This window comes from Mus caroli, unplaced genomic scaffold, assembly GCF_978045245.1.
Source record: "Mus caroli unplaced genomic scaffold, Mus_caroli_1 scaffold_6, whole genome shotgun sequence".
NCBI lineage: Eukaryota > Metazoa > Chordata > Mammalia > Rodentia > Muridae > Mus > Mus caroli.
In genome coordinates, this window is record NW_028227261.1 from 47,919,232 (window position 1) to 47,946,779 (window position 27,548).

General features: G+C 52.1%; 1 protein-coding gene across 2 annotated transcripts in view; it reads right to left on the bottom strand.

Moving 5' to 3' along the window:
* Glis1 (GLIS family zinc finger 1) overlaps window positions 1-27,548 on the bottom strand; it is a 195,199-nt gene that overhangs the window by 46,766 nt on the left and 120,885 nt on the right. For both annotated transcript variants that reach the window (XM_085838417.1, XM_029475863.2), the window contains exons 2-3: window positions 21,949-22,117; window positions 17,481-18,363 (exon numbers count right to left, since the gene is read on the bottom strand). In XM_085838417.1, coding sequence (XP_085694543.1) covers window positions 17,481-18,363; window positions 21,949-22,117 — 1,052 coding nt within the window. The remainder of the gene's footprint in view (window positions 1-17,480; window positions 18,364-21,948; window positions 22,118-27,548) is intronic.

Consider the following 27,548-nt stretch of genomic DNA (forward strand, 5'->3'; position numbering starts at 1 on the left):
GCAGTATTAGAAAAGTTCAGAATTAAAAATAAAAATTTTAATTAAAAGTGTCTTCATGACTTAAATTAGGTAAACAGTAGCTTAGACAGCACTGACCCAGGAGGAAGAACTGAAGCCGTGGCTGCTGAATTCCAACCAGAGGGCTAGACGCCAGGCTGAGAGGGCACGCCTCTAGTCAGAGCCTCAGGAGAGAAGATGGTGTGGAAGAAAAGCTGAGGGCCACAGGGAGTGTGTACCAGAGCTGCGAACGTACAGAGACTTGAGAGGACCAAAATGTTGAAGCACATAAGAGCGAAGGCCAGAAAACACAAAGGCTGCACAGTACAACCTTGAGACCCTGCTCATCGCCAAGACAGAAACCAGGTTTAAGGGAATAATAGAGTCAGAGTACTGAAAAAAAGAACTGCCAATCAAGCAAAGGTACCAGGAAGCTGGAAACCAATCCCGGAAGGAAGGTGTGAGCTGCATAAGATGTGGGGTGTGCAGCTGAATCTACACTTGCTGGGCAGAGCTGGCACCTCTACCACGAAACAACAGCGCTGGGAACATGTGGCAGTTGCAAAGGCCAGGGTCAGAGCCCTTCGGCCCCCACACATAGCTGGCACACAGGGACCGTAGGGACCGGGTGGCCAGCAGTGGCCTGAAGCTTGCATGCAGCTACAGACACGGGCAGAGCGCTCACTCACTGTCTGCTCTTTTAGGTCAAGAATGTCTGATAAAATTTGAAGCTAATCACCAACAAAAGAACTTGAGTATATAATTTCCAAGACTCCAGGCAGGAGGCAGGGCAAATAGTTGTTCTTAATTCAGAAAAATAAACCAATTAACAGAAACTCAGAGAAAAAAAAAAACACGGGGGCACAGAAAAAGCAAAAGTAGAAGGCAAAAATGTAAGGCTGTTCTTCCAGAGATCCTGAGTTCAATTCCCAGCAACCTCATACAGGTAGCTCACAATAATTTGTAACATGATCTGGTGCCTTCTTCTGGTGTGTCAGAAGAGAGTGACAGGGTGCTCATATACAAAAAGAAATCTTTAGAAAACAAAAAACAAAAAACAGGGGCTGGTGAGGTGGCTCAGTGGGTAAGAGCACTGACTGTTCTTCCAAAGGTCCTGAGTTCAAATCCCAACCACAAAGCTCACAACCACCTGTAATGAGATCTAACGCCCTCTTCTGGCACATCTGAAGACAGCTACAGTGTACTTATATATAATAAATAAATAAAATCTTTTAAAAAAAATCAGAAACATGGACCCAGCTGTGGTGGTGCAGTCCTGTAATCTCAGCATTTGGGAGTCTGAGGCAGAGGATTGCTGACTTCTTGCCTAGCCTTAAACAACAACTACCAACAATAAAAAGGGAAACATGCCCAAATGCATTGGTCACCACGGAACTGAAAAGGCCACACGCTAATTGAAAGAGAACTGACTAAAGAACAACACAATGAAATAATCCCCACCTGCCAATTCCACTGATCGTACCTAAAAGCCAAGAATGTAGAACATATAGCAAAGATGTCCCAGGCACACAGCAGCCACAGGCTTGTGCGGCCATGATAGGATCTGACACAGTAGAGCTTGCGGGGGAAAATACTTTACTAGATCCGTTTTCTAATGATAAAAAGCTTTATACTTCTAGAGGCCAAATGGTGCAGCAATGAAAGCCAGCCACACAGATGGAAACACAGGTTACCACCATGGGGGAAGAGAGCGCGCTTCTTTCCTAAAGAAGTGAATAAAGTTGCCGATTTGGACAATACGAGAAGACTTTCTATGGAATAAAAACCAAGTGTGCACATTTCCCTCAAGCACACAGCAACATTTACAAAAACCTGCCATATATTAGGTCTAAGGGTCAGACCGTGTAAATAATGCTCTTCAATTATAGTGGAATTTAATTAGAAGGCAATAAAAGGGGGGAGATGTCCCTATGTTTGGAAAATGAAAGACTTCCTGCCTCAGCCAAAGCATTGGAATGAGTACAGTGATATTCATCTGGGGCTGAGCCATGAGGCCAGAGCCGCACCAGGGTTCTGAGGGACAGGGACGGGGTGCCAGAGGGGAGGGGTGCGCTGTACACGATTGTTCCACCAGGAGAAGAAGGAAGCTGGAACTGAAGTCCTAGGAGACTCACTGTAGACAGGAAAGGAAGGAGATAATAAAGATAAACGCAAAAGCTCATGTGGTCTAAACAGAGACAAATAAGACAGGAACTCGTTCTTGAAAAGACCAGGAAATGAGACAAACCTCTGGGAAAGGAGCAAGAAGACAGGGAGAAGGCATGCACGTGAACAATGCTAGCAAGGAGAGCACCGTCATTACAGATCCAGCAGAGGTTTCAACGGTAAGAGCCGGAGCTGGAGAGGTGGTGGCTCACAACCATCTGTGACTCCAGCTCCAGGGGATCCAATGCCCTTTTCTGGACACAGAGTACACACATATGGGACGGACGGACACACACACACACACACACACACACACACACACACACACACACACACACACGGAGGAGGAGGAAGAGGAGGAGGAGGAGAACACTGATTGAAACCTGGCAATGCCTGTCATCCCAGCAACTCAGGAGGCTGAGTCAGGTGGGTGCTAAATTGAGCCAGCTTGGGCAACTTAGAGAGAACTTGTTTCAAAATAGAAGGCAAGAAAGGGCTGGGGTTATAGCTCAATAGGAAACTACTTGTCCAGTGCGTGCAAAGCCCTAGGTTCAGTACTCAGTACCACAAAACAAAACCCAAAACGAAAAAGCAAGATGTGAATGATTCATGGCCACGAATTTGAAAACATACACAAAATCAACCAATTCCTGAAGGCGGGAAATGACTTCAAAGGAAATAGAGGCCTTAATGGTTCCATGCCAATTAACGTAATTGAAGCAGTAGCTTAAAATATCACAAAGATAACATCAAATGAAGACAGTTTTATAGGCAAGTTTTACCAAATGTCCAAAAACAGTGTCATTCTAGTCTTACATAAATGTTTCCAGTAATATAAAAGATATACCCCTCAACTCATTCTGCAAGGCCAGTTAAAACCCCTCACACAGCCCCACCCAAATTCACACACTTTCCTTCGAGGTTGGATCTGAGCTGTAGTGCCAGCCGTGTGTTCCTGGGTGACTTAACTTCTCTGTGCCTCCATCTTTCTTATCCACAAAAGGGAATTGATCCTAGCCAATGAGGTAGAAGACCCACGTCAAATGTCCTGGCAGTCTCTGCCATGTGCATATACTGAGGAAGTCGGTAGGCAGGCCACCTCTCCATTCACGGGGCCTCTCTGGCCTTGCCTCCATCCTTACCCAGCTAGATGAGTATTATGGTCTGTCTTCCAGCTCCCAGCTGCTGACCCGTTGCAGCCCCTCCTCTCTGAGCAAATCCCCACATACCTCTGCCCGTTCCTGTGGATGCTTGCTGCGGAGGGCAAGTGGTCTGCTGCACACATGTGCACATACACAAAGGACTACACACAGTCTGGGCCAGCACTGGGCCAAGGGCTCCAGCCTGTGCCCGTCTTCTTCCACCCAAGCAGTCTGGTCACTTCGTGGGCATCCATCCACCTGCTTAAGGAACTCAGGCGTTCCCTCGGGGCTTCCAGGTCCCTACTTCTCCGTGCTCCCTCTCAGATCCCTCTGCATCCTTGAATGGCAAGTGTGCCCCACACCAAATACTCCAGACTGTTGCTTAGAGTGATGAGTGAGTGTATGTGAGGGAGACCACCTAGGCCTCCTCTAGGAGCCTGGATCCGAGGAGCCTGGCAGATGGAACACCCTGCCAGGGTGACCCCTAGGGCACCAAGACCTCAGCATCACAGACTACAGGTGGCTATGGGCATGGGATAATTAGCTCCGGAGAACCTAATGTAGGTTTCCCGCTCGTAGGCCCAGGGCTTGCAGACTGTAAGAGTCACCAAGAACACCCGTGGGTACATGGGCCCCATACAGCCAGAGAAGGCTTTCCCCAGCAGGCAGTGGCTCCCCTCCTTTGCCAGGCCTGGCTGAAGCAACTACCCTTTAGACTTGGACCACGCACTTGCCTCTTCCTGGGTGCCTCTCACGGGTTCTTTGGTGCTTTCTGATGACCTAGCTCAGCGGGCCAATCGTAGTGTCTCCTCTTAAGATCCACAGAGTGCACCAGGCTCCACACTCCTTGAAAAGTGGCTCTGTCAGCCCCAAGTCACAGCCCGAGCCTTGGAGCCTGCAGAGAGGCTGCTTGCTGCGGAAATCTCCTAGCACTGCGCCTCCTCCTCACCTCCACAACTCACACTCGCTTGGCTTCTCTCAAAGGCCAAGCAGAGTATCTTATGGAACGCAAGGCCGAGTGACTTCTTAGGAAACCACATCAGCTCCCACAAGCCCTCACAGTGGGGCAGAATCGGGGAGGGCAGGGGACAGCCTTAACACACAAGCTGCTGGTCGCCTTTCCTAGACAAAAGGGACTCTGCAAGTCAACAAGGTGCCCTCTCTGCTTTGGCTACAAGAAGCCTTCAAAATCAAAAACAAACAAACAAAACCCCCAAATAGACAAAAAACCCTAGGGTTTACTCCAGTTAACTAAACAAGCTTAGATTGTCCACACTCATTCTCTAATCGGGTGACAACTGCGTGTAGATCCTCTCTTGCAAAAGCTACAAAGCCAAGAAAAAAACTCACTGCTAAGAAAGAGAATGATCTAGAGTAGAACAGGCTAGACCATCAGAGTGGACTCTGTGGTGCTCCCCCTGCCTCCCTGGGAGGCCAGTGAGGATGGGACTCCCACACACCCAGCCTTTGCTGGCTTCCTTTCCGTTCCTCTCTATGCCAGCTCTGTCATAATACACAATTTTTTTTTTTTTTTTAAGACCCGAGGTCTGGCTCTGTTTTCCCATTTCACCAACAGGAAATGCACATTTCCAAGTCCCACCTTCGCGGCTCACTTGAGGCCCAAGGCTGCACCCATGCTTCTCTCTCCACTGATCATGAATTTATGGAGGAAGTGAGGCCCCCAGCCAGGTGCATCTAATTTGGCTCCTAGCAACCACCTCTGACAGCTCAGCTCTGCAAGGCCGAATCACTGCCCGCCCCGTGGGCTGTGGGAGGGGGTCCCTGGCTGATTTCACCAGCTACTCATCAGGGCAGACACTCTGGTTTTCAATGTGGAGACAATTAAAGGGCTGGTGCTTTCCGGGAGCAAGCAGCAGGCTTCCTACCGAGGTGTTGACTGCGGGCACCCCGCAGCTCTACTGTTCCTACCGATTGGAGCTGATTGGAGCCCAGAGCCCCTGCTCTGGGGACCACACCTGCCTTCCTCAGTACTCACTGAGAGGCAGTGGTGAGGGCAGAGCTGGCTGGGGAATCATCTCTTCACCCCAGCAGACATGTGGCAGAAACCTGGCCTGCCCTGGGCCTCTCCACTGGTAGCTGTGTGCTGCCTGCAACTTCAGCCACTTCCTGCTCCACTATCCAAGTGTCCTGATGGAGAGGTGAACAATCGTCTCAGGATGAATCTTCGGGTGGGTAGGTAAACAACCCCAGGCAGACAGGCTAGCTTTATCATTTCTACAGTGCAGACATTTCTACAGTAAACTGAGCCAGGAACAAGATGGTAGCCCAGCCAACGCCACTGTAAGTGTCTAGGGCAGTGGTTCTCAACCTTCCTAATGCTGTGTGTGGCCTTTAGTACAGTTCCTCGTGTTGTGGTGACCCCTCAACCATCAAATTATTTCACTGCTACTTCATAACTGTAATTTTGCTACTGGTATGATATGCAGTAATATGATATACATAAATATCTGACATGCAGTTATGATATGCAGGATAACTGATAGGTGACCTCAAGGGGCCACAAGCCACAGGTTGAGAACCTCTGACCTAGGACTTACCTAGACTCTGGGCCATGCCAACTCCTGCCCACAGACACAGAGCTCCTTACAGTCTGTCTGCCCCTGTATGCAGCCTAGATTCTTGTCCTTTCTCAGACCAAAGTACACCTTCACCCCCCAGATCCCATACCCCCACCTCTGGTCCCCTTCCTTTCCTGTGAGAAGGCCACCCTCCTGAAGGTAGGAGACAACAAGGAAGAAAGCCTAGAGCTTGCTTATGGTGCCAATTCTCATTTCAGCCAAACCTCTTGGGTGCAGATTAAGTGCTGAGATCAGCTCCAAGGCCACCAGTAGTCCCAGGTGACTGTCATTGAAGAATGGGTGCCTCCTGGCCTCCAGGGTAAACACAAGAGAAAGGAGACTTCCATCTCACACTCTACAGAGAACCTCCTGACACTGGTAACCAGAGCAGTGTAAGGCCAGGGACTGCACTCCAGCCTTAGTTTTTCCCATTCGTAAAGTGGACTGCTGCCAAGGTCAAACGATTCGCCACAGAATCACAGGCGGCAGCAGGCTTCTGCTTTCAGAAGATGGAACTCTCTGAAGAAAATTCTGGACTAGTGCACAGCTGGCTCCTTCCCACTCTTCACAAAGGCAGCTGTAGGTAGCATCACTGTGTCCCCTGCTACATCCCAAGGCTGCATGAATCTTTGTGTTGCGAATTAATGCCGAATTGGACCCCAGATATGGCCTTGGCCATGAAGCCAGGCTCTGTGGTTCAGTGACCAGATGCAGCCGTGAGTACGCACGGGACATCTACTGGATAAGGACCTCACTGCAAATGTCTCTCCAATCTGTAGCACCATCAAGGGAACCAGGATGCATTTCCTAGCTGGTTGAGGGGGATGGGGTCTTGTTGGGGTCTGATGCTCCAGGAATTCTGGACTAGTGCAGCAGATGGAGCAAGGAAGGAACCAGGCTGGAAAGTGCTCAGCATCTACCATGCTGCTGATGCTGGGCTTCCTGGATGGCCCGGCTCAGGCTCATCTGGCACCGTTGAGTCCCTTACACACACACATGTTATAAGCCTTCTAATACCCTACCTGGGCCCTTCCCAAGACCTCCCCTCAACACCTCTGGACCACTCTCCCCTAATTTGGTGACATTGGTTGTGACCTGTGGGCTGGGAACTGGTGCTAACACTGAAAACACAGCAAGAAACAAAAATCTTAAAAAGTCTTGAACTTCCCCGGAGCTTATGGCTGCGAGGTAGGAACTCATACAGACACCAGAGAGTGGGCTACAGGTCAGGGAAGGCCTCCTGGAGGAGGGAACATAGGAGCTGGGGTTTGAATGCATAAAGGTCAGACTGGGGTAGGGGCATTTGGGCAGAAGGAATAGCTATGCAGAAAGCATGTGGTTCTAATGAGCTCAGCATGTTTGAGAAGCAGCCAGGAGGCCAGCATGGCTGGAAGAGAACTAGGGTCGGGGTCCAGGAGGACCCTGCCTGCTCCCCCACTATGGTTCACTCTTTCCTCCAGCAGGCCAAGTCAGGACAGTGGGGATGTAACTATGAGTCTCTGAAGAGTTCCAGAAGATCTCGAAATGCTGGAGTCCAGGTCTTCCACTTTACAAATGAGGGAAAATGAGGCTCCAAAGGGGTAGAGTTGCTAGCTTCAGCCACGTAAGTTTGCCTGCGAAAGTGGGGAGAGAACGTGCCCCGTGCCCCTGCTCTGTGCTGTTCGAGATGGATGGATGAGTCAGGGGCAGAACAGCTATAAACTTCATCTAATCCAAGTCCTTGTCACACATAGACACACTGAGGTCCCAACAGTTAGGTAGCTCCTAGAGCCCACAGCAGAAGCACAGCTCGCTTGTGTGGGTCTTTGCACCCACCCAGCTTCCTCTGGGCCTGACATCCATGGCCATCAGTCACCACACTGCTCCAGGGTACAGGAGGGGTGAGGCATGAACCCACTGCTCAACAGGTCTCCCTGGAGGCGGCCAGGCAGTACCTTGAGTACCAGATTGCTAGAACAAAGGAGATTCTATTGAACATATGTTAGCCATTCCTGCCTTGAACTCAACATGTCCTGCACCTTCAGATCAGCTACTGGGGCGACGTGGTGGCTAGAAGGAACCCTTAGTGACATGCCAAAACCTGGAAGCTTCTTTCTCAGTGCATATGACATGGCCAGTGTGCTTCAGGATTGACAGTGAGGCATGTGAGCCCTTAGCATGGGGCCCAGCACATAGTAGGCACCACAGACAACCCTGTCTAGGAGGCATGTTGGGACATGGGTGCTGGCCAATGGTTCCTTGACCTGCAGGGAGCCGAACCCTCTCTATGGACATCAGTTGCTGAATCTGCAAATAGCAAAGGAATAAACCCAGGCAGTGAGAGAGAGCTGTGGTCTGGGTGAATCCCTTCCCCCCGTTCTGGATGCCAGAGGGGACATGGTTGTGAGAAGATAGAGATGGGAGTGTAGAGCCTAAGAAAGTCCCAGGCACGCTAAAGACTCCTGAGTTCTAACCATGTTTCCTAGCAACGAAGTCTGTCAGCAATGATGCTGCAGACCAAATGGACCCCCAAACCACGTGGGTCAACAGATGCTCCGATGCATAGCTGGATGGATCAGTGCTGATGTGACGGTAGCTACAGGTCATGGGAGGGTCACAGGGAAAGGACATGGGGAACTGAAACCTGGCCATGGCTGTAACCTTGTAGATTTCAGTGTTTCCACTGAAAGGGAAATCTACCCATGGCCTGCACATTTCCCAAGCAGATACTGCCTACCAAAAACCCAGACAGGGAAGGTGTGAATGTCACTTCTAGGCCCTGGTGTCTTATGGATCCTACAAGCAAAGGGCTGGTAGGCAGTTCCCACCAAATATCACTCAGCTAGCCTTGTTCATATCCACCTAAGGTCTTACCCAGACACACAGTCCTGTAGAGCCCTCTGGCCAGCCTGACCACACCTCCTGTTCCCTGGAGCTTATGTCTGTAACACAGCAGGTCTGCCAAGGGAGCTGCAATGGTTAGAGAGGGCAGAAGGAGACTGACTCCCCATAGCTCACCTCCCAGACCCTTGCAAGACCACATAGCCGCAGATCCATCGGCACATCCTACCACTACCCATGCAGGAAGAATGCAGGGCAAGGAGGTGGAGCCATGCCCTAATCACTCACAGATCTCCATGGCCCCATCCTGGCAGTGGAGGAAGATTTATTGTGGGGACCAGTGGAAAACAAAGAAAAGTTGTGCAAACTTTACCTAGCCACGTGATGGGAAATGTCTCTCCATTTCCCACTGGTAAATGTGCTGGGCATCGTTTCTAATGGGGACTGGGCTCTAATGCCCAATTGTGTGCAGATGCTGAGCCAACTGGGCGCAGTCAGAGGATGCCCAGTGCTGGCTGACAGCCAAGCCCTGCTTCTGGGGCACAGTCCTAGCTGTGCTGCTCTGAAGGATCTTGAGAAAAGGGACTCTGGATTAGGACATTCCCCTTCAAAGGCTTTGATGTCTTCTCTTCATGTCAGTTCATGCCACTCCCCAACTTAGGACCCTTCAGGGACTCTCTGTTGCTTCTGGGGTTGAGTGCAAGTTGCTCACTGCACTCTGATGATTGCTGAGGCTCAATTAGAATCTCCACTCTGCTGCTAGACATTGTACATGCATCAAGACCCACGGCAGCACTACCACACACCCATCAAGGGTGAAAATTATCATCCCTTTCCCTACAATGCCTTTCCTCTTGGTCTGTAGCTGAGAAGTTCCTACGAACCTGTGAGAGCCCAGCTTTCATGGTACCCTGGGGAAGGCTTCATCCTCTTTTCTGTATCTGCTGCATCCCATACTGCATCCCATACTGCATCCCTTACTGCATCCCATCCTATCTATCCCCTTACTGCTCTGGTTAAACCTGGCCCAGAGTAGCAGTAAAGCTGTGCTGAAAGGTTGGGGAAGGGAAGGCGTCTCTTCAGGGGGAGCCATCCTTTCTCTGGAGTACCTTCCATTGGGAGAACCCAGTGCCCCAGCTCCCACTTGGCAGGACAGTGCCCTGGTGAGGTCTGTCCCACACCATCCCTGCGAGGGCAATGCCAGCTCTGGCCAGACATCAGCCACACAACAGAGACAGGATCATTTAACGCTCCACCGAGGAGCTCACCATCTCCGTGACATCCCTTGGAAAAGGCAGTCTGGACACTTTCTCAGAGTCCTTGTTGATTTTATCTGATGCTCATTCCAACAAGGGAATCATTTCAATTCCGTTTACATTAAATTCAAAAGCTGTTTTTCTTTTGTTATTTTAAATTCGATTCAGAAGGTTGTGTTTTTTTTTTTTTTAATCCTTAATGTTTTTCATATTCCACAGAGCAGAGCTGAGCTCACAGCACTTGGCTGGTGTTCCAGGTCCCTTGAGCCTGCCGCTCCCAGGGACTCTCATCAACACGAGCAGTTGGGTTGGGGAGCACTAGGGCTCCTGAACTCCAGCTTCTCATAGTGGCAGGACACAGCACCCACTCCACATCACCCTCACGACATGCCTCCCTTCATCCAGGCTCAGAGAGATTGTGTGACTTGCAAGGTCTTACAGTTGGCCAAAGAGCAGAGTAACAGATCTGAACCTGGGGTTAACATGGGCATTGGCCATTGCCCAGCCTGGCTCAGAGTGATGTGTGTGTGTGTGTGTGTGTGTGTGTGTGTGTGTGTGTGTGTGAGAGAGAGAGAGAGAGACAGAGACAGAGACAGAGACAGAGAGACAGAGAGAGGAGAGGGAGACAGTGTCTGTCTGTCCGTGTGTTCATGTGTATAGAGGGGCCAGGGATTAAAGTCAGTGTCTTTCTCCATCACACCCCACCTTATTTACTGAGTCAGGGTCTCTCACTAAGCAGAGCCTGCTGAGTCGCTAGTCTAGCTAACCAGTTTGCCCCTGAGATCATCTGTCTCCACCTCCAGAGTGCTAAGATTACAGAAGGCTACCATCCAGCTTCTACATGAGTTCTGGGTAGCTCTGAATTTATAATGTGTTGGGAAAGTCTGGACTTAGTGGTGGCAGGCAGGCATAGGTGCAGGTATGGAGGAGCAGGCACATGGGGTTGCAGGCAGAGGCCTGACAAAGCCAGCCCACAGTAGAATCCTTTGTACAACAGTCTTTCCTGTTCCTTTAGGGAACTCCCACTCCCACCCCAACATACCCACACACACCCACACACACACCTACATACCAACACACACCATTCAGAGGGCAAATTGTCCAAAACATTCAGAATCGTTTGTCATAGTTTCTTATGGGCTGTTGTCTGAGGTCACATAACAGCTCAGTCACCTCCCTTCACAGGCAAGACAATCTAGGCTGAGGGGTTTCATCAGGCTTGCACCTGATGCAAGCCTGCATCAGCTTGCACAAGCTGATGGCAGCTTCCAGGTACAGGTGTTCCTGAAGAAAAACTCTGAGTGCCAGCCAAGGGGGCAGCTAGGACAGTACTAGGGTCTCGTCGGGGCCATAACTTGGTCCAGCCCTGGGACAAAAGGCCCATGACTGCTCCTCTGCTACCAAGTCTGAGGGTAAATCTTCATTATCAACCCAACTGGATTTAGAATCACCATGGAAACACACCCCTAGTGATGTGGAGGAAGGCCCACCTTGAATGTGGATAACACCATGACGTGGGGCTGAGGCCTTAGACCGAATTCAAAAGGTCTGAGCAAAGAGGGTACCAGCGTGTTTATCTCTGTTTCCTGACCTCAACACAATGTGAGGGCTGCCACCGTGTCTTCCCGCCATGGCAAGCAACTGGAAGCTCACCCCTAAGATTATTACTGTATACCTTATTATTACTGTATACCGTCTCAAGCTGGAAGCTCACCCCTAAGGTCATTTTTGTCAGGCATTTTGTCGCAGCAATGGGTAAAGTAACAGTCTCTGAGACAACCGGCCACACCAAGGGGCTCCCAGGAGGACAGCAGGCTCAGGGAAGGAGCTGGGCAGGAAGCACTGAGCAAGGACGTGAGGGGGAAGCAGGAGTCAGCCAAGTTGGGAAGACAGTGCAGATACAGAAACCAGAAGCCAAGGCCTAGATGAGGCTTTAAGAAATGGGAGCCCAGGAAGGGAGAAAGCCCTGAGGGACGGGAAGGAGGCAAGTCCACAAGACTCTGGAACTCTCTAGTGGCTCAGGCTCTGGCTCTGGCCCTGCCTCCCTTGTCTCCGAATGAGCTGGACAAGGAACTGACTGGCCCCAGAAGAGGTTAGCACTCTGGGCACTTCTGGATGCCAACTCATGAGCTGCCTTTGGTCAACACCGTCTCCCTCCTCGGGCACGTCCCGCCCCTAGAATGGGGTGATACTCAGGCCCCATTTCCACAGCACGGTGGGACTTGGTGACGTGAGCTGAAGGACCAGAGTGGCTACTCTGGACTTCTTACTGTCGATTTCCCCAGGCAGAGGTGTCAAAGCACACTCCATTACATAGCCTTCAAACTTGGCTAGGAACTCTGACATCCGGGCCAGGGGCTTGTTCTCAGGTAATATTTTTTGTCCCTTCAGAGAGAACAGAGAACCCACCAAGTCACAGCCCACTGGCTCTCTTGGCGACTTAGTTGCCTGTCTCCCTATCTGGCTGAGGGCTTCTGAACCTACTTGATTCTCCTCTGTGATCCCAGGACCCAGGCAAGGGCCCCTGAAAGCTTTCAGAATAAGTTTCAAGTTTGGATATTTCCCCATCCAGAGCTATGGTAGGACATGTCTGGAGTCAGGCTGAGACCTAGGTTCAAATCCTACTCCTGGTGTCCCAGTCTGAGTGTGAACATTGCTGTTCTCACTGCCCTCTCCAACTGTACAATGGGGATGCTGACCTCTGTGTCCTAGAACACCCTTGCCATCTGGACAGTGGGACAGCATCCCTGTGCCTTGGATGCTCCAAGGATAGGGGTGGTGTGTGTGTGTGTGTGTGTGTGTGTGTGTGTGTGTGTGTGTGTGTATGCAGGTGTGTGTATGTGGGAGGTGTATCTGTGTGTACACATACCATGTGGTTGCATGTGGAGGCCAGGGGTTAGCATCAGAATATCTTCCTCAATTGCTTCTCCACTAAACCTGGAGGTTCACCATTTTAGCTAGACTGTCTGGCCAGGAAGATGGTGAGGTCTGACTCAGTACCACGTCCTGGTCCCCAGTACTGGACTCACAGACGTGCATTGGGCTTTGATGTTGCTGGAGCACTGAATTCAGGTCCACACGGAGTAAATACTTTTGTCCACTGATTCACCACCTCAGCAATACCCAGGGATATTCATAGTATGCTACCCTCTTCATCAGCTTGACCTAGGCTACACTTCTGGGCCAGTAGTTCTCAACCTGTGGGTCACTACCCCTTTCAGAATCAGACACCCACTGGAAAACACAGATCTTTACATTGTAATTTGTAACAGCAGCAAAAGTATAGTTATCAAGTAGCAATGAGAATAATTTTATGGTTGGGGTCACCCCCAACATGAGGGGCTGACACAGCATTAGGGTGACAGAGTAGGAAGGTTGAGGACCACTGATCTTGGTTCTCCATCCTTACTTAACTCCTGGCTTCCTCTCATCCCCCATCACCTAGCAGAATACGGCAAGACTTAATACTTATAAGCACGTGAGAGGATGCTTTGCACAATGGCAGGATTCCCAAGTCACCTCACATGGCTCCCAGTGTGACCTTATGGGGAAGGACCAACAGACCTGTCCATCTAGACATCTCTGGGCCCCAGGGAATCCCTCGGATGAGGCTAGGATGCTGTGGTGAGTTGGAGCGTTAGCCTCAAAGCTGCGCTCAAAAGCCAGGAGCAGGGCATTTACTCAGGCAGTCTACCTGCCAAGACTGGACAAGCACTGCTGAAGGAAGAGGCTATGCAAGGTAATGGGTAGGGCGCACCTAGGCTAGGTGACTGAGAGCCGGCTGGTTGTCGAGTTCACCTTTCCCCTGTGACTTCCCATGTACTGTGACTCTTAGAGGCTGACCTCTGGGCCCTGTAGTTTGCCCAGCTTTGTTCTAAGCTAGGCTCACACTGAGTCCTTGCAAAAGAAGGAGTCTCTCAGAATATCCTGCCCACTTTTACCTCCCCCCCCAAGCACCAGAGATCAGCTGTGGGGGAGGGGCACCGGTGAGGCAAGGCGACTAGGAGCAGGCATATGTAATTCTGGTGTGTGTGTGTGTGTGTGTGTGTGTGTGTGTGTGTGTGGTGTGTGAGAGAGAGAGAGTCCACCCAAAAGACTTGGGGCTGAGTTTTGCCTTCCTTGGCTCACTCTGGCTCTAATGCTCAGCTGTGCCAAGGCCACCATTCAAACGCACCTGGACCCAACTGGCCAGCAGGAGAGGTGTAGCCCCATGGCCAACCTGGGCTGGGCAGGATGGGAACCGTCTGACTTCTGCTGCGACCAGCACAGGACACACCTGTGCAGATTATGTCTGGCTCAGAGCAACACCAAGAAGGTTGCTCCCATCAGCAGAGACATCAATGCACCAGTGGGGGTGGGGGGTGGGGGTGGGGGGTGGGGGTGGGGGGTGGGGGGAAGGAACGGGTTTAATCATGCACTCTTCCTGCATCCTGCTAACAACAACCCTAGAAGTTAAATACTGTTAATGCCTCATTTTATAAATAAGTATTCTACGGTTCAGAGAGGGTAAGTCACCTGCCTGAGTCACAGAGTTGGCAAATGGCAGAGTCGAAGTGGGAGACAGGTATGTGGGACTCTAGGCAGGTTCTGTGGCTCTGCTTATGCCCCCCGATGCAGCGGTCACAGAGCTGTTAAACATTCTTCACGGTAGCGAGGACCTTTCTGGGCATTGCTGTTATTTTACAGAGCCCACGGCAGGGAAGGGCTAGCTATCCCGAGAAGCCACTCTTTCCCCCTCTGCCCCACGGCTGGCTGCTGGCTTCGGCAGCTCAGACAATGAGGATTCTGACCGTCTGGTGGAACCATCCTAAGAAAGCAGAGGACTAATCTTTTCAAAGTCCACGTCTTCGAGGCGCCTTGTGAGTATTTGGGTTGGACATAGGCTTGTTATGGTAACGCGGATGAAGCCCCGGATTTAATAAGACCGAGACAACAGGAGCAACATGAACCACAACAGGATATTGCAGGGAGATCTAGAAGCTTCCTCAGGCTGACTGCTACTGAACAGGGCAGGACCTGCCGCCGGGCAGGACAGGGCCAAGGGAAGGCGGGGTTACCTGGAGGCCAGCAGGGCTCAGGACTAAGAGGCAATAGTGGGGAGCAGGCTCCTCTCTCCACACCCAGGCTGCCTGGTACCCAGTAGGGCAGAGGCTCCACGGGCTAAATTTAAACCAGCTGCCAGCACGGAGGTGCTGCAGTTCGATGGGGCGAGGCAAGCTTACCTCACGAAAGCCGTGGCAACGCTGCCGGGGAGATACTAAAAGGATTAACTGCTATTTTAGTGGGCCATTTACTCCTCAATCAAAATGTCTCATCCATTTCCTGTCCTCCAGAGGCCTCAGGTCCAAGATTCCTTTGTCTGTTACAGGCATAGTAGCACAAGCCTGTCATGAGAAATTAATAATTTTACAGGGACGGGAGCTGTTCAATTCACCTGGGTGTGGGCCAGGGTTGGCCCACTGCCCTGGTTACCTACTCTACCATCGGGAGTGCACGTTCACCCACGGTGGGCGGGAGCAGCCTGGGGTGGGGCTTCATAGAGGCTCCCACTGCACACAGCCTTACCGGACAGCGTCAGCCTGCAGGCCCCAGAGAAGCATCTAAACTAACAAGGGCACTGCAGTGGACAGGGATGCAGGTTCAATCCCACGCCAGTGGTTACTAGTGGTACAATTTTGCACAACTTGCTTTTGTTATCATTACTACCATTCTGATTCTTAGCCTCTGTCATCTTGTGCTTCTATTATTTTCTCTTACTAGCTGTGTGACCTAGAGACAGTTGCACAACCTCTCTGACCCTCTGTTTTCTCATCTGTAAAAAGGGGAGGGGGGGCAGTTCCTATCTACAGAGCTGTGGTGAGGGCCACATGGGGCTGTGAAGTCACCACTGTGCCAAGAGTGTGGGTAGTGGGCCAGATTCATCTGACCTCTGACCTTTGATTCTCTGTATATGAAAGCCCTGATAAAGACTAAATGTATCTCCAGTAGGCATCAAACACCAGTCCCATGAAGCCCTCTGGGCTCCCTCCCCAGGCCTCTTCAAACTCCATCCAGGGATGTCACAGTCTGGTCCCTAATGGCTTGAGGACACATCCTTAAGGCTGTGGCCGTTCAGGGTAAGAACTGTGGCAGAACCAAGTCTAGTGTCATACAGAGACTGGAATCATGTGAGAACCTTGACCAGGAAGATCCTGAGGCTGCTTTGAGCAACCAGGGCCCCCACTGGGCTCAAGGATGGCCCAGGTCGTCTCCCAGGCCACTCCTGGATACTGCGAGTCTGTATGCAAGGCCCTAGCACAAGAAGGCTGCTGCGTATCTCAGGCTACTCCCTAGGACCATACAGAAACCATGGATTCCCGACAGGAAGAAGATGTGATTGACAACTATGGTCTCTGTCTTGGGGAAGGACAGGCTGTTTCCTGCCGCCCTGACCTATCGACTTGTTGATCTTCCCCATCTCGGAGAAGCACATTTTTCATTAGGCCATGTGTCTTCTTCAGGGACTAGCTCAGCCCTCCTGCCTGTATACTCTCAGCCCAAAGACATCAAGTTATATTCTCCAGCAGCTCAGTGCCCTTCCCCCACACCTGTCCACAGCACAATCGCTCCCAAGCCCCAGCCTCTACCTCCTTCTCTCCTCAAGGCTGCCCACCTGTAGGCTGTCTATGAACTAATAGATTCCTTATCTTCAAGACCGGAGAACACACTCGGTCTCTGCCTGGTAGCTAGGGAGGGTGGCATGTATGGTCTGTATTGTTTGTGATGTATAGCACACTCAAGCCCCAGCCCTTTGTTCTTAGGCTGCTGCTTCTGAACTGGGGGGATGGGTACAGGGACTAAGATCCCTCTCCTAGCCTCTGATAGGACTTTCCACTACAGTGATCACAGAACATGGATGTGGCCAGCCAGAAGGGACTGAGGTCAGGGTACCTGCATCTAACTCGTGTGAATCTGCGTGTATGCTCATGCACGCTCATGCTTCTTTCTTCCCAAACCTTTGTCTCAACCCTAGCCAGACACTGCTGGTGCTGTGTGAGCCTTATGCTAAGTCTCGACCTCAGCTTCAAGCCTGCCCTAGGGACCTGGTACCTCTTCACAGAAGCCAACACTGGGAGGCTCAGAAAGCCCAGGAACCTCTCTTGGAAGTATACTGTGTAAAGACCAATGCCGGAGGAGGGCACACTCCTCACCTGCCACCACCATCAGGTGACATGGAAAAGGCAAGTCTCGCCAGGCTTCTTTTAGGTGCAGAGATTACATGGCATCAGGCCGCATGGCATGCTAAATGACATCTTATATCCATCTAACCCATCAGTGTGGGGGACGGGGCACCTGGCGAGGATAAGGTAGCCCTGCCAAGGTTCCCAGTGACAGAAACACACACACGGCTTATACCCTGGTTACACCCACAGCCCTGGATTTTGTGGGAGCTCTGCCTGGCTCCCAAGAGAGTCTCTCAAATGCAGTGGACGGTCCAGCTCTGAGGGGAGACTAAGTGGGCCTGGCAGCCCAGGACTCACCATGCACTTGTTGGGCTTCTCGCCTGAGTGTACCCTCATGTGGATGAGCAGCTTGTAGCGGGCATTGAAGGGTTTGTAGCGCCGCACACAACCGGCCCAGAAGCAGGTGAAGTCTTCGCCCTTGCGCTGGTCGATGTGGCTCTTCTCGATGTGCCGAACCAGCTCCTCCTGCTGCTCGTAGGCTGCGCAGCAGTCCACCCAGCGGCATGCCTGCCGACCAGCCACCATCCTGCCCGCCAGGCCCAGCCCTAGGCCTCCGAGGCCGGGGCCAGTTGGCAACTGAGGCAAGGGGTAGGGGGGTGGCAAACCCTGGTGGTGTGGAGCAAAGAGCTCTGAAAACTCGTCCATGGGCTCCTGCTTCAGGAAGCCTGACTTCCGACATGCTTCAAGCTGCAAGCTGCCCTCCTGGCCGTCACTGGATGCAGGCCCAGGCCGTGATCGCTTGGGAGGGCCCCCCAGGTCTCCCGGCAGAGGTGGGCTTCGGAGTCCATTTACACAGCTAACTAGAGCTGTCTGGGAGGAGTGGATGACAGAATTGATATCTGAGGAGGCACAGGGTGAGGAGGAGGCTGAAGAGGTGGGGGGCAGGCCCAGGAGGCAGCAGCGTTTCAGGCTGCCCTCGGGAAGGTGGGCCTCGGGTTGGGGACCCAGGTCTGAGATGGGTTCATTGCCCAGAAGGTAGCAGGAAGGTGCAGGGTTGGTGAGGCCTCGGTCTGGGAAGTCCAGGTCTGAGGGCAGACCCATGGACGATGGGGCTCGGCAGTGGGTGGGCAGGGGTGTGTGGGCGCTGACCATGGCCTGGTAGTCGGGTAGGGCTTCTTGCTTGATATGCTGAGCGGCTGGGAGGCTGCCGTTCACAAACGTAGGCTGAGGTCTGGGTGACCTAGAAGAGAGTGCCCAGAGTGATTATGGAAGGCCGGCACTGGAGAGGTCAGCCAGGGCTCCTGGGAAGCAGAGGGCAGAGATATGGAGGGGTCTGGGGAGAAGTGGTGGAGAAGCAGAACACAGGGAAGACCAGGACTGGCTGTGCCAAGGGCAGGGAAGAGAAAGGAAGCAGACGCGAGAAGGGCATGGCCTGGAGAGGGATGCAGGAGGCAGGAGGCAGAGGAGGCAGGAGGCATGGATGAGGAACCCGGGGAGGACACAGCCCTTGGCCAGACCCCAGTCACCCTTGCTTCTGTCACCATCTTGCTGGCCTCTCCAGTTTCCCTGGAGTCAGTCTTGACCTTCTCCACTGACCCTCAAGTCATTTCTGTGGGCAAAAGGCCACAGGCGTCTTCAGGTCCAGTGGGGTTTAAATTCTTACAGGCCCCTTAGCTCTCTAATGTCTACACTCTTTCCTTCATTTAGTGACATCTGGCCCTCCTCAGCTTGTCCTCCCAGAGTTGGTGTGACTGGGTAGGAGCCCGAGGCACGGTCACAGCAAGGGGACAAGATTTTTGGCAGGATGGCCCAGAATTCCGAGCTCAGGTGTGTGGGAAGCTAAGTTCTTGGGAGAACCGTCTGAGAGCTGGGAGACCAGCTCTGAGGTCGGGGTCAGCTCTGTTCTAGATGGGCAAACTGGGGCAAATCACTTCGTTCTGGGCAAGTTTGGGGTCTCTATCCCCATCAATGGTGAAAGTGCCAGAATGGCAGGGTGGGCTGGCACAGAAGCCATCTTTACCACGGAAGAGAACCCTTCAACTGTCCAACAGGAGACCGGAACTCCTGCACAGACCTGTGCACCACTGTGAATGGTGACAAGGTAAGATGGAGGTAGGAATACCAGGGCTACCAGAAGACTGAAAATGGGAGAGATGTGGAGGGCGATGCTGGCAGAAATACCTTGCCAGTAGCTACAGGAACTGGAGGTCTGGCTATACGCTCCGAGCCTCATGAGCACACCCTGCCTGGATCTGCTTCCTTATCTATGAGACAAGAGGCCGCACCTCTAAATGTAGGTGAGGGTAATGGCTGGGGTCAAGGGTCAGCTCCCTGGGAAGGAGAGGGCTAGGCACGGTGCCATTACTCCTGCTCTGCAGGACCACTGTCCCATGGCTCTCGTAGCCAGAGCTGAGCTTTGCAAGGTGGCCTGGAGACCTAGCCCCTGCCCCCTCGGTGCCAGACGACAGGTGAAGAGAATGGAAGTGAGGAAAGGGGCAGGAAGGAGAGCCAGCACCCAAGGCACTCAGAGCTTCGCCTCTGACCCTGTATCCCTGGAGAGTCAGTGGAGGGAGTCAGCCTGAGGCTTGAGGGCCACCAGGCCATCATGCAGTAGCAAGTCAGCATCAGACCTGGACCAGGAGCCAAGTTTCCATCTCCTGTGCAGAACTGACTGCAAGATCTCCTTGAGTGGAAGCACAAGAGAACTGTCTGTCTTTTAGACACTAAGCAACTGTCCACTGAGCCTCTTTCCCTCCCAGCATCTCTGCCGAGGAACAATTATACATCCCATCCTCAGAGGCAGGGACACTGGGCCTGCCACAGCCAGCAGCAGGTTCTACTGAAGGAGACCATGTGAAAGTAGTGGCGAGCGGGGCACCACGCTGGCAGAGGCAGGATGGCAGAGAGGGCTGTGGGAAGCACCAGCTTAGAGCTTTTGCAAATGTCTCCAGGTCAGTGACCTGATATCAGCAAAGGGGAATGAATGGCTCAGTAGCTGACTGAGTTAGGAACATAAGTGACAGACAGTCATCTGAATGGCCTCAGTGGAAACTGGGGAGGTCCCAGCCTGAGGGCTCATGGGCGTGGCAGGGACTAGCTTTTTCTCCTTGCCCTGGGAGGCCTGACAAATGGTTCTCTGGCTGCTTTGGGGCTGAGCTCTACAATTCTCTCTAGAATTTGTGAGCCCAGAGCCCTGAGTGCACAGTGGCTAAGATGCAGATGCACCAGGCATCTCCCCACCCCCGGAGAGCTGACTCCTCCTTTCTTGACAGTAGAATAACAGGCACTATGTTCTACTTGGTCCTGGACCAAACCTTTAAAGAATACCTGCTTTACCAGGTTCATATATCAAAGCCACAGTGATGGACCAAGTGCAGCAGACAACCTGAGTCTTTATGAGTCAGAATCCTGGCACTCTCACAATGCCATCACCGGGAAGTCAGCATCCTCACTGCCAAGTGACTTTCTGAGAACATGTCATTACTTTAGGGCATCAAAGTTCTATGTCAAAGATGTAAACCTCCTTTTGACCATTGTCTTGGACTCTTTGCAAAGCTGCTCCACTTGAGGAATCAGCTTTTGCAGTAGAGGTGTGGGGAGAAGAGGGTCTCACACCGGGGGTGGGGGTGGGGGGTGGGCAGGATCCATGCTTCTGTGGCCCAAAGCCTATAACCTGGGTTGAAGACTCTATTCAGTGCAATCACATCTTGGGCTGGCACAGCCCAACACAAAATGCACCCCCCCCGCCCCTGCCCTCCCCTTACAAACAGTGTCCTGCCAGAGTCTCAGTGACTAATCCAGGCAATAGACACATATGATTGTCATTAACTAGTAGTCAGCTTGAAGACTAAAAGATATTTATTCCTGTTATAGAATGGACTGCCCTCTCCCAATTCATATGTGGGAAGCCTGTGTTTGGAGACAGGGCCTTTAAGGATGCAATTAAAGCTAAGTGGGGTTCAGAGGGCCCTAATATATCTGATTCCCTTATAAGATGGGAGTACAGACCACACAGATAAAGGGATAGCCATCTGACTGCCTCATAGCGCCTGGAGGAGGCAGGCCAGGAGAAACCAAACCCGTTAACCCCTTGATCTTGGGCTTCCTGCGCTGCCAGAATTATGAGAAATAGATTTCTTGTATTTAAGCCATCCCAGTCTATGACATTTATTATGACAGTCTGACCAAATGACTATATTCTTTCAAAATAGAAACCTTTCAAAATACTCTTTCAAAAAAGAAGTACTATCTAAAAAGTCCCGCGGGGAGTTGAAATTCCCAATGTCTTCCTATCTGTGTCTCCCACTGTTCATTGTTCCTGTAGTGGAGACCCTTGCCTCCATTCCCAAAGACTCCAGCAGCAGCCCAGCACGTGGCCCAGGGTAGGCACAACGTGGCCGGTGAAGTGGCGGGGTACAAACTAGTACCTGGGCTAGTATCCAGAGCCTCTCGCCTGTGAGGCAGGCTCCAGTCATGCTGCCCCAGGGGTGAGCAGTGTGCTTCCATGGAGACATGCAAGGGGAGAGGGTGGGTCCCAGCAATGGTTTCCACACTCAGAACTGTGAATCCTGCGAGGATTTCCTTTCCTAGCCTGCCCACAGGTTCCTTGATCTGTGGAAGCTCCTGATGCTCTCAGAGAAGCCACCTCAGCTTGTGAAACAGGGACATGCATCTCACTTAAGCCATCTTTGTGTCCCTTAGAAGCCCCTGGTCCAACAAGGAGAGCCTACACTAGGCACCTCTGTGTAACAAACAGACTCGGACAAGAACCTGGCCCTTTTGTGTCCAAGCAGACCAGGTGCGGTGGACAGGAACGGGCACATACCTGTTTGGGTGGGGGAAATGCAGCAGCCTCTCACAGACAGGGGGGTGACCCCGGGGTGGTGGGGTCCCTGCAGGAAGAAACAGACCCTGGTGGCAGGAGGGGCTGGGACCCTCGGCCAGGTCCAGGTCCAGCAGGCTCTTCTCTGAGCTGTGCCCGTAGCTCCCGTTCACTGGGGGGTGGAAACAAAAGGAAAGAGGAGGTGGGTAAGGTGCCAAGAGAGTAGGGAGCCCCTGCAGCTATCTGAGCACCCCACATTTGAGGCTTGGAGACACCGTATTTAACTCCCAAAACCACCTGGCAGGACCACTTGGTTGTGATCAGGCGTGCACACACAGGTACGCCAATGCGCGAATGACTGTTAGCAGACACTGGGTGTCTGTGGTGTCAACACACCTGTTCTAGGAGCTCAAACACTGGTGAGCCAACCTGATGGTTCCTTGAAGCTCGCAAACACCACCTCAGGGTGGGAACTGAGCACAGACCCTAGGCAGGGGTTTGGGTTCTAATGTGCTGGACTTGGGGTTGGGGGACAGCTCTGGGTCTGCCTCAGTGGTTGGATTCCACCAGTGAGTTCTGGACCTGGAGATGTTTTGGGTACATGTGCCAAGGGCAAGAGGGAGGTAACAGTCCAACTGCATCTGCTGCCAACTGGTACCAAAGCCCCCTCTATCCTGCTTCCCAAATCACAGCATAGACAGTCTGGTTATCCATCTGTGGCCTGTGGTTCTCTGATGACCCACCAACCCTATACTCCACACTCCTGCCTGCTTCTATAGGCTCTGTGAATGCCTCAGATGAGGCTCGATACATGGAACAGCTCTACAAATCCCATAAAGTCCCATAAAGTGAACAAAATTGTCAGACATGCTTGCTGTAAACCTCTCCCATCTTCCCTCAGCACAGCTGCTCATCTCTGGGAAAGGGCAGTTAATCTGGAAGGTATCCTTGGGCTGTCTGTCCTAGGACTTTTAGGGATGATGCTTTGGGGCCTGGGGGTCACGGCATGAGCTTCCTCACTTCCCAGAACCCATTCCATGTCTCAGGCACATCTCGATGAGAGCCTGACCGTGTGCTCCTCTGAGCACTGTGGGATCCACAGTGCTAGCACCCACAGGAGCCCCTGGATGGTGAGCACTCCTAGGTGTCTCAGCATTTAGAAACCTTAAAATTCTTTGGAGACCAAATAAAACGTTACCAAGCCCAAGTAGTCCAGGTACTGTCAATTCTGAGCAAGAGGATGGGAAATCTCTAAGCTAAGGACAAGGACAGCTATGAGGCCACATGGGACACGCTATGAACAAGCCATGGGTTCCCCACTACCTGCTTGTTTCTATTTAAAACACGGGGAAACTGAGGCTCATGCAAATTACACAGCTAGAAATCTGCGTTGGGCCCCTGTACTGAGTGTGATACGATGTGGTCTTTTAAGACAGCATCCCCAGTCCTAGCTCAGCTGACACTCTCTTTAGCACAGGCTACCCCTGTGCCGGTGACAGGCAATATTAACTCCCCCAGCTCTGAATCACACTTTACAGTGTACAGATGAGAAACACAGCTTCCAAGGCCCTGGGTTGGGTGAGAGCTCAAAATAACATCTGTTTCACGCCATTTCCCTGGAGGCACTGGCCCATCCTGCTGTGTGGACCGCTCGCTCTGCTGGCTTCAACGGCTGCCCAGCCAGCCCTTCTTAGGGTTATGCTTTAATAACTTGGTTGTTTTTTAATTAAAAAGAAATCCCTGGTAACAAATGTGAATGGCCTGAGTTAATGAGAGCAGGCTGCAGTTCATTTAACTCCGGCTCTGCTTGGCCGTCCTCGCCTTTTCCAGATCATTTCTGCGTGCAGTTTTATTGTCCCATTGAGGCAAACCATGGGACCAGCCTCTAAAATACTGTGGATAATTTTATGACCATTAATGGCATTTGGAGCAGAGAGCATCACAGGGGGCTGTTCTGCCAGGACCTCTCCCAGACCCTGAAAGTAAGGGTGGTTCTAAGCTCCCTCCCAGGACCTCTTGAGATCTCTGGGTCATGTACCTCCTCCTGCAAGCACTAGGGTACAGAGAAGGAAGGTAGATCCAGGGAGCACCAGTGACTGACCTAGGGAGCACTGATAATGGGCCTGGGGAGCACCAGTGACTGACCTAGGGAGGACTGATGATGGGCTTGGGGAACACCAATGACTGACTTAGGGAGCAGTAGTGACAGGTCTTGTACTTATTCAGCCCTTCCTCCTCAGGCTTCCTGGTACTCACCCGAGGGCAGGCTCATGATAGTTTTTTCCAGATGGGTTGAAGAGATGGAGGGACTTGGCCCAGGCTCAGGGACACAATCCAAACCCAGACCGCTTGGACTTTGAGACTTGAGTGTTGTCCTGCAGCCCCCCAACCCCTACACAAGCAATCCCAACCAGGACTCCAGGGAAAGCAGACAGAGTGGGGTTAACTGCTTTGCCAAGGTCACACAAGAAAGACAGCCTGAGGGGATTAGAGTCCTCAGCACCAAGTAGTAGATCAATGCTGGGGCCTTTTAGCTGCTTCTCTGTTGGAGACAGCAAGAGCTTTCCCTGCAATAAACAAACAACTGATGTTGGAAAGGAGGGGAGAGGCTCTGAGGTCAAAGTTGGCACTGGCTGCTGCGGCGAGCCTACCCAACTCCTTGCCTCTTGTTCTCCACTGGGCCCTGTGGGGAAGTCTGACCTCTGAACTTGGCAAAGCTGAGCACCAGAGCTGACAGTTGGTCACCCAAGGTCACAAAGCAACCACTGGCAGGCACAGCTGGGGCACTAGTTCATGCCAGGCAGCCCCACATCTTCCACTTCCTGGAAGGCTGGTCATCAAACCAAAGGCCCCAGAGACACAGCCACTCCTGCCTGCCACACGCAGCAGGTCTGCTGGGACAAATATAGGTCCTGTCTCCTCTTCGGTGGAGTCTTTGTCTCTATCCCCAAGGACACCATGAGACCTAGAGCAGGCTTTCTCCTGTGCATTCTCGTCTCCAGGAAGGATGGATCGCCTCTGGAGAGGAGAGGATGAAAGGTATACTATGGTGCCCCGCTGCCCTGATGTAGGGATATCCTGATAAGGTGAGGTACCTAGACGCTGCGTCTCCCTCAGAGCCATGGAAGCCAAAAACGGACCCTACACCCTGTTTTTCTCCTAGCACATGAAGCCCCCTGACAAATGGCAAGAAATCTTGGAAATCCAGGGCTGGAACTGGCCATGTATTCTGTAGTATATGAAGAAAACAGGCTCTAAGTGGGAAAGGACTTGTGTCACTACATAGCATATTCACAGCAGAGGCTGGACTGACACTTCTGAAGCCAAGTAAGAAACTGGTTTCATTTCCTGGTCTGGCCTCAGTTTTCTTGTCTCTATAATGGTGCTAACAACTACCTCATAGGGTGGTGGTGACAAGGGAGATAGATAATAGAGTGCATATGGCGGAGACTTAGCTTATACGGAACACTCAAAAGAGTAAGAAGGATGCTATTACTCAGCCTGTGCTTCCTGGGGCTTCGGCAAGGCTGTCGGAGAAGCAGACCATCCCCTGGCAGGCTGGGTCCAAAGTCAGACTCCAGGCTTAGGGTTCACCAAATGTGGGGCTCAGCCACCTGAACGAAGTCCCAGTGAGCTAGCCTGAAGCAAGAGGCTCATATTATATACACAGAAGCTTTGCAAGTTACTATAATGCCTTGCATATAAAACAGAACCACGTCCAAGGGGACTCCCACAGGAAATGTGGTTTGGTGCTGAAACTTGCTGCCATTTAGCATCCAAGGCTAGGGGACCTCCTGCAGCCATTTGCAGCCACCTGTGGGGACCAGGAAAGCCAACGGAGTAACTGATTTCTGTTTTTCAACAAGCAGGATTTCAGAACCAACCAGGTACCAGGCCAGGGACAGGCTACAACACTTCACAGTTTATAAAGACTTCATAGTCCTCAACTGTGAGCCTCATTATAACCTCCCCCTCCCCCTCCCCCTCCCCCACTCCCAGGAGCTGGCTAGGCAGGCTCACACAGCAAGTGTAGAGCTCAGAAATACCCAACTCCGCCCCCAGTCAGCGAAGTATTTCTTCAAAAGGCAAACCAGCGGACGACCAGTGCCACAGCTACTCCTTAGCTCCGCCACAGCGGAACCAAAACCAGCACAGGAGCAGGTGGGGCTGTGCTGCCAACAGGACTTGATTGGAAATCAGATCCCAGGTCCCAGGCTCTTGGGATGTGGTAGCTGGAATGGGACATGTCCCTCACAGGCCCCTGTATGTGAACACTTGGTCCCCAGCTGGTGGTGTGGTTTTCGGAGGCTGTGAAGCACTTGGGACAGGAGGCACGGCTGACAGGCTTCGGAGGACTGCACTGAGACCTGGCTTTCGGCCCAAGCTCTCTGCTGTCATGATGTTCCTGCCTCTATACCTTCTTGGTCACGGACCTAAGCTGAAATAAGTCTTTCTTCCTTTAAGATACCGTGGACAGGTATTTTATCACACAATAAAGGCAACCATGGCTGACAATCACTGAAGGGGCCAGGGATTCAGGGATTCAGAGTTCGGAACTGTTATGCTCGCCTACATCTGCAAAGTGGGGAGACATTTACAGGTGGCACTGACAATGGAACGTCAGCCCGGGTGGGCATACAGATGGAAGGGGTGCTAGCCTGGCTCTAGGGCCCCCCCAGGCTGGGCTCACCCATCTGTCTGCGTGAGCCTATTCTCACAATGTTTTGCTGAGGCACATCCTTACCAATCTAGAGGCCTATGCAAGCTCCTCTCCCCTAGAACATTCCCTGGTCTCAGCCGCTAAAGCTTCCCCACCACCCAGCTCACAGCAGCCCTGGGAGCAATTGCTACTCGGGTGTCCCATGCACACAGCCCAGGCCCAGATGTCTCATCCTTATCGCCAGAGTTAGATCATTGGCACCCACTCCCCACCCTCCACCCCCACTGAACTGCCACACTGGCTTGTGGGAACAGTTAAAGCTCTGCTCCCCCACCCCACCCCCAAAAGGCCCAACCTAGCCCCAGGACAAAGATCTTAGTCTCTCTAGTTAGCAGACCTAGCTCCAGATGTGAACTGGCCCAACCTTCTCCTTACAGAAAACAGAGACCCAGGTGAGGAAGGGGCTTATCCATCTTACCCAGCAGGTAGGTTCTCTAGACACCTCTGCCTCCCTCCCCTGCTCCCCAAGGCTATGTCCCTCTTCAGAGCTCATAGTTAGGTTCGCAGCAGATGGCTGGAAATGCTGAGAGAGTGTGTCTGTGAACTGTGCCAAGTTCACACTCTTGCATGCTCTATGTCAGACGGTGTAATTCAGGGGAACTAAACACACACACCTAGGATAACATCCAAGTCCAGCATTGCCTTTTGGGGATGCTTGACTCCAGAGTGAGTGATCTTCCTTTCTAAGCCTCAGTTTCTTCATCTGAAAAATGGGGTTTAGAATCTTAGCTGCAGGGGTGGCTGTGCACATCAAAGGAAACAGCGCATGCAGAGCCCCTGGTATGGTTTCTGGTGCGGCTGGCATTCGGAAAAGGGGCCCTATGTTTTGGTTTCGACAGGCATAAGGATAGAGCCCACTTTCCTGGGCAGTGAGTGCCAGTAA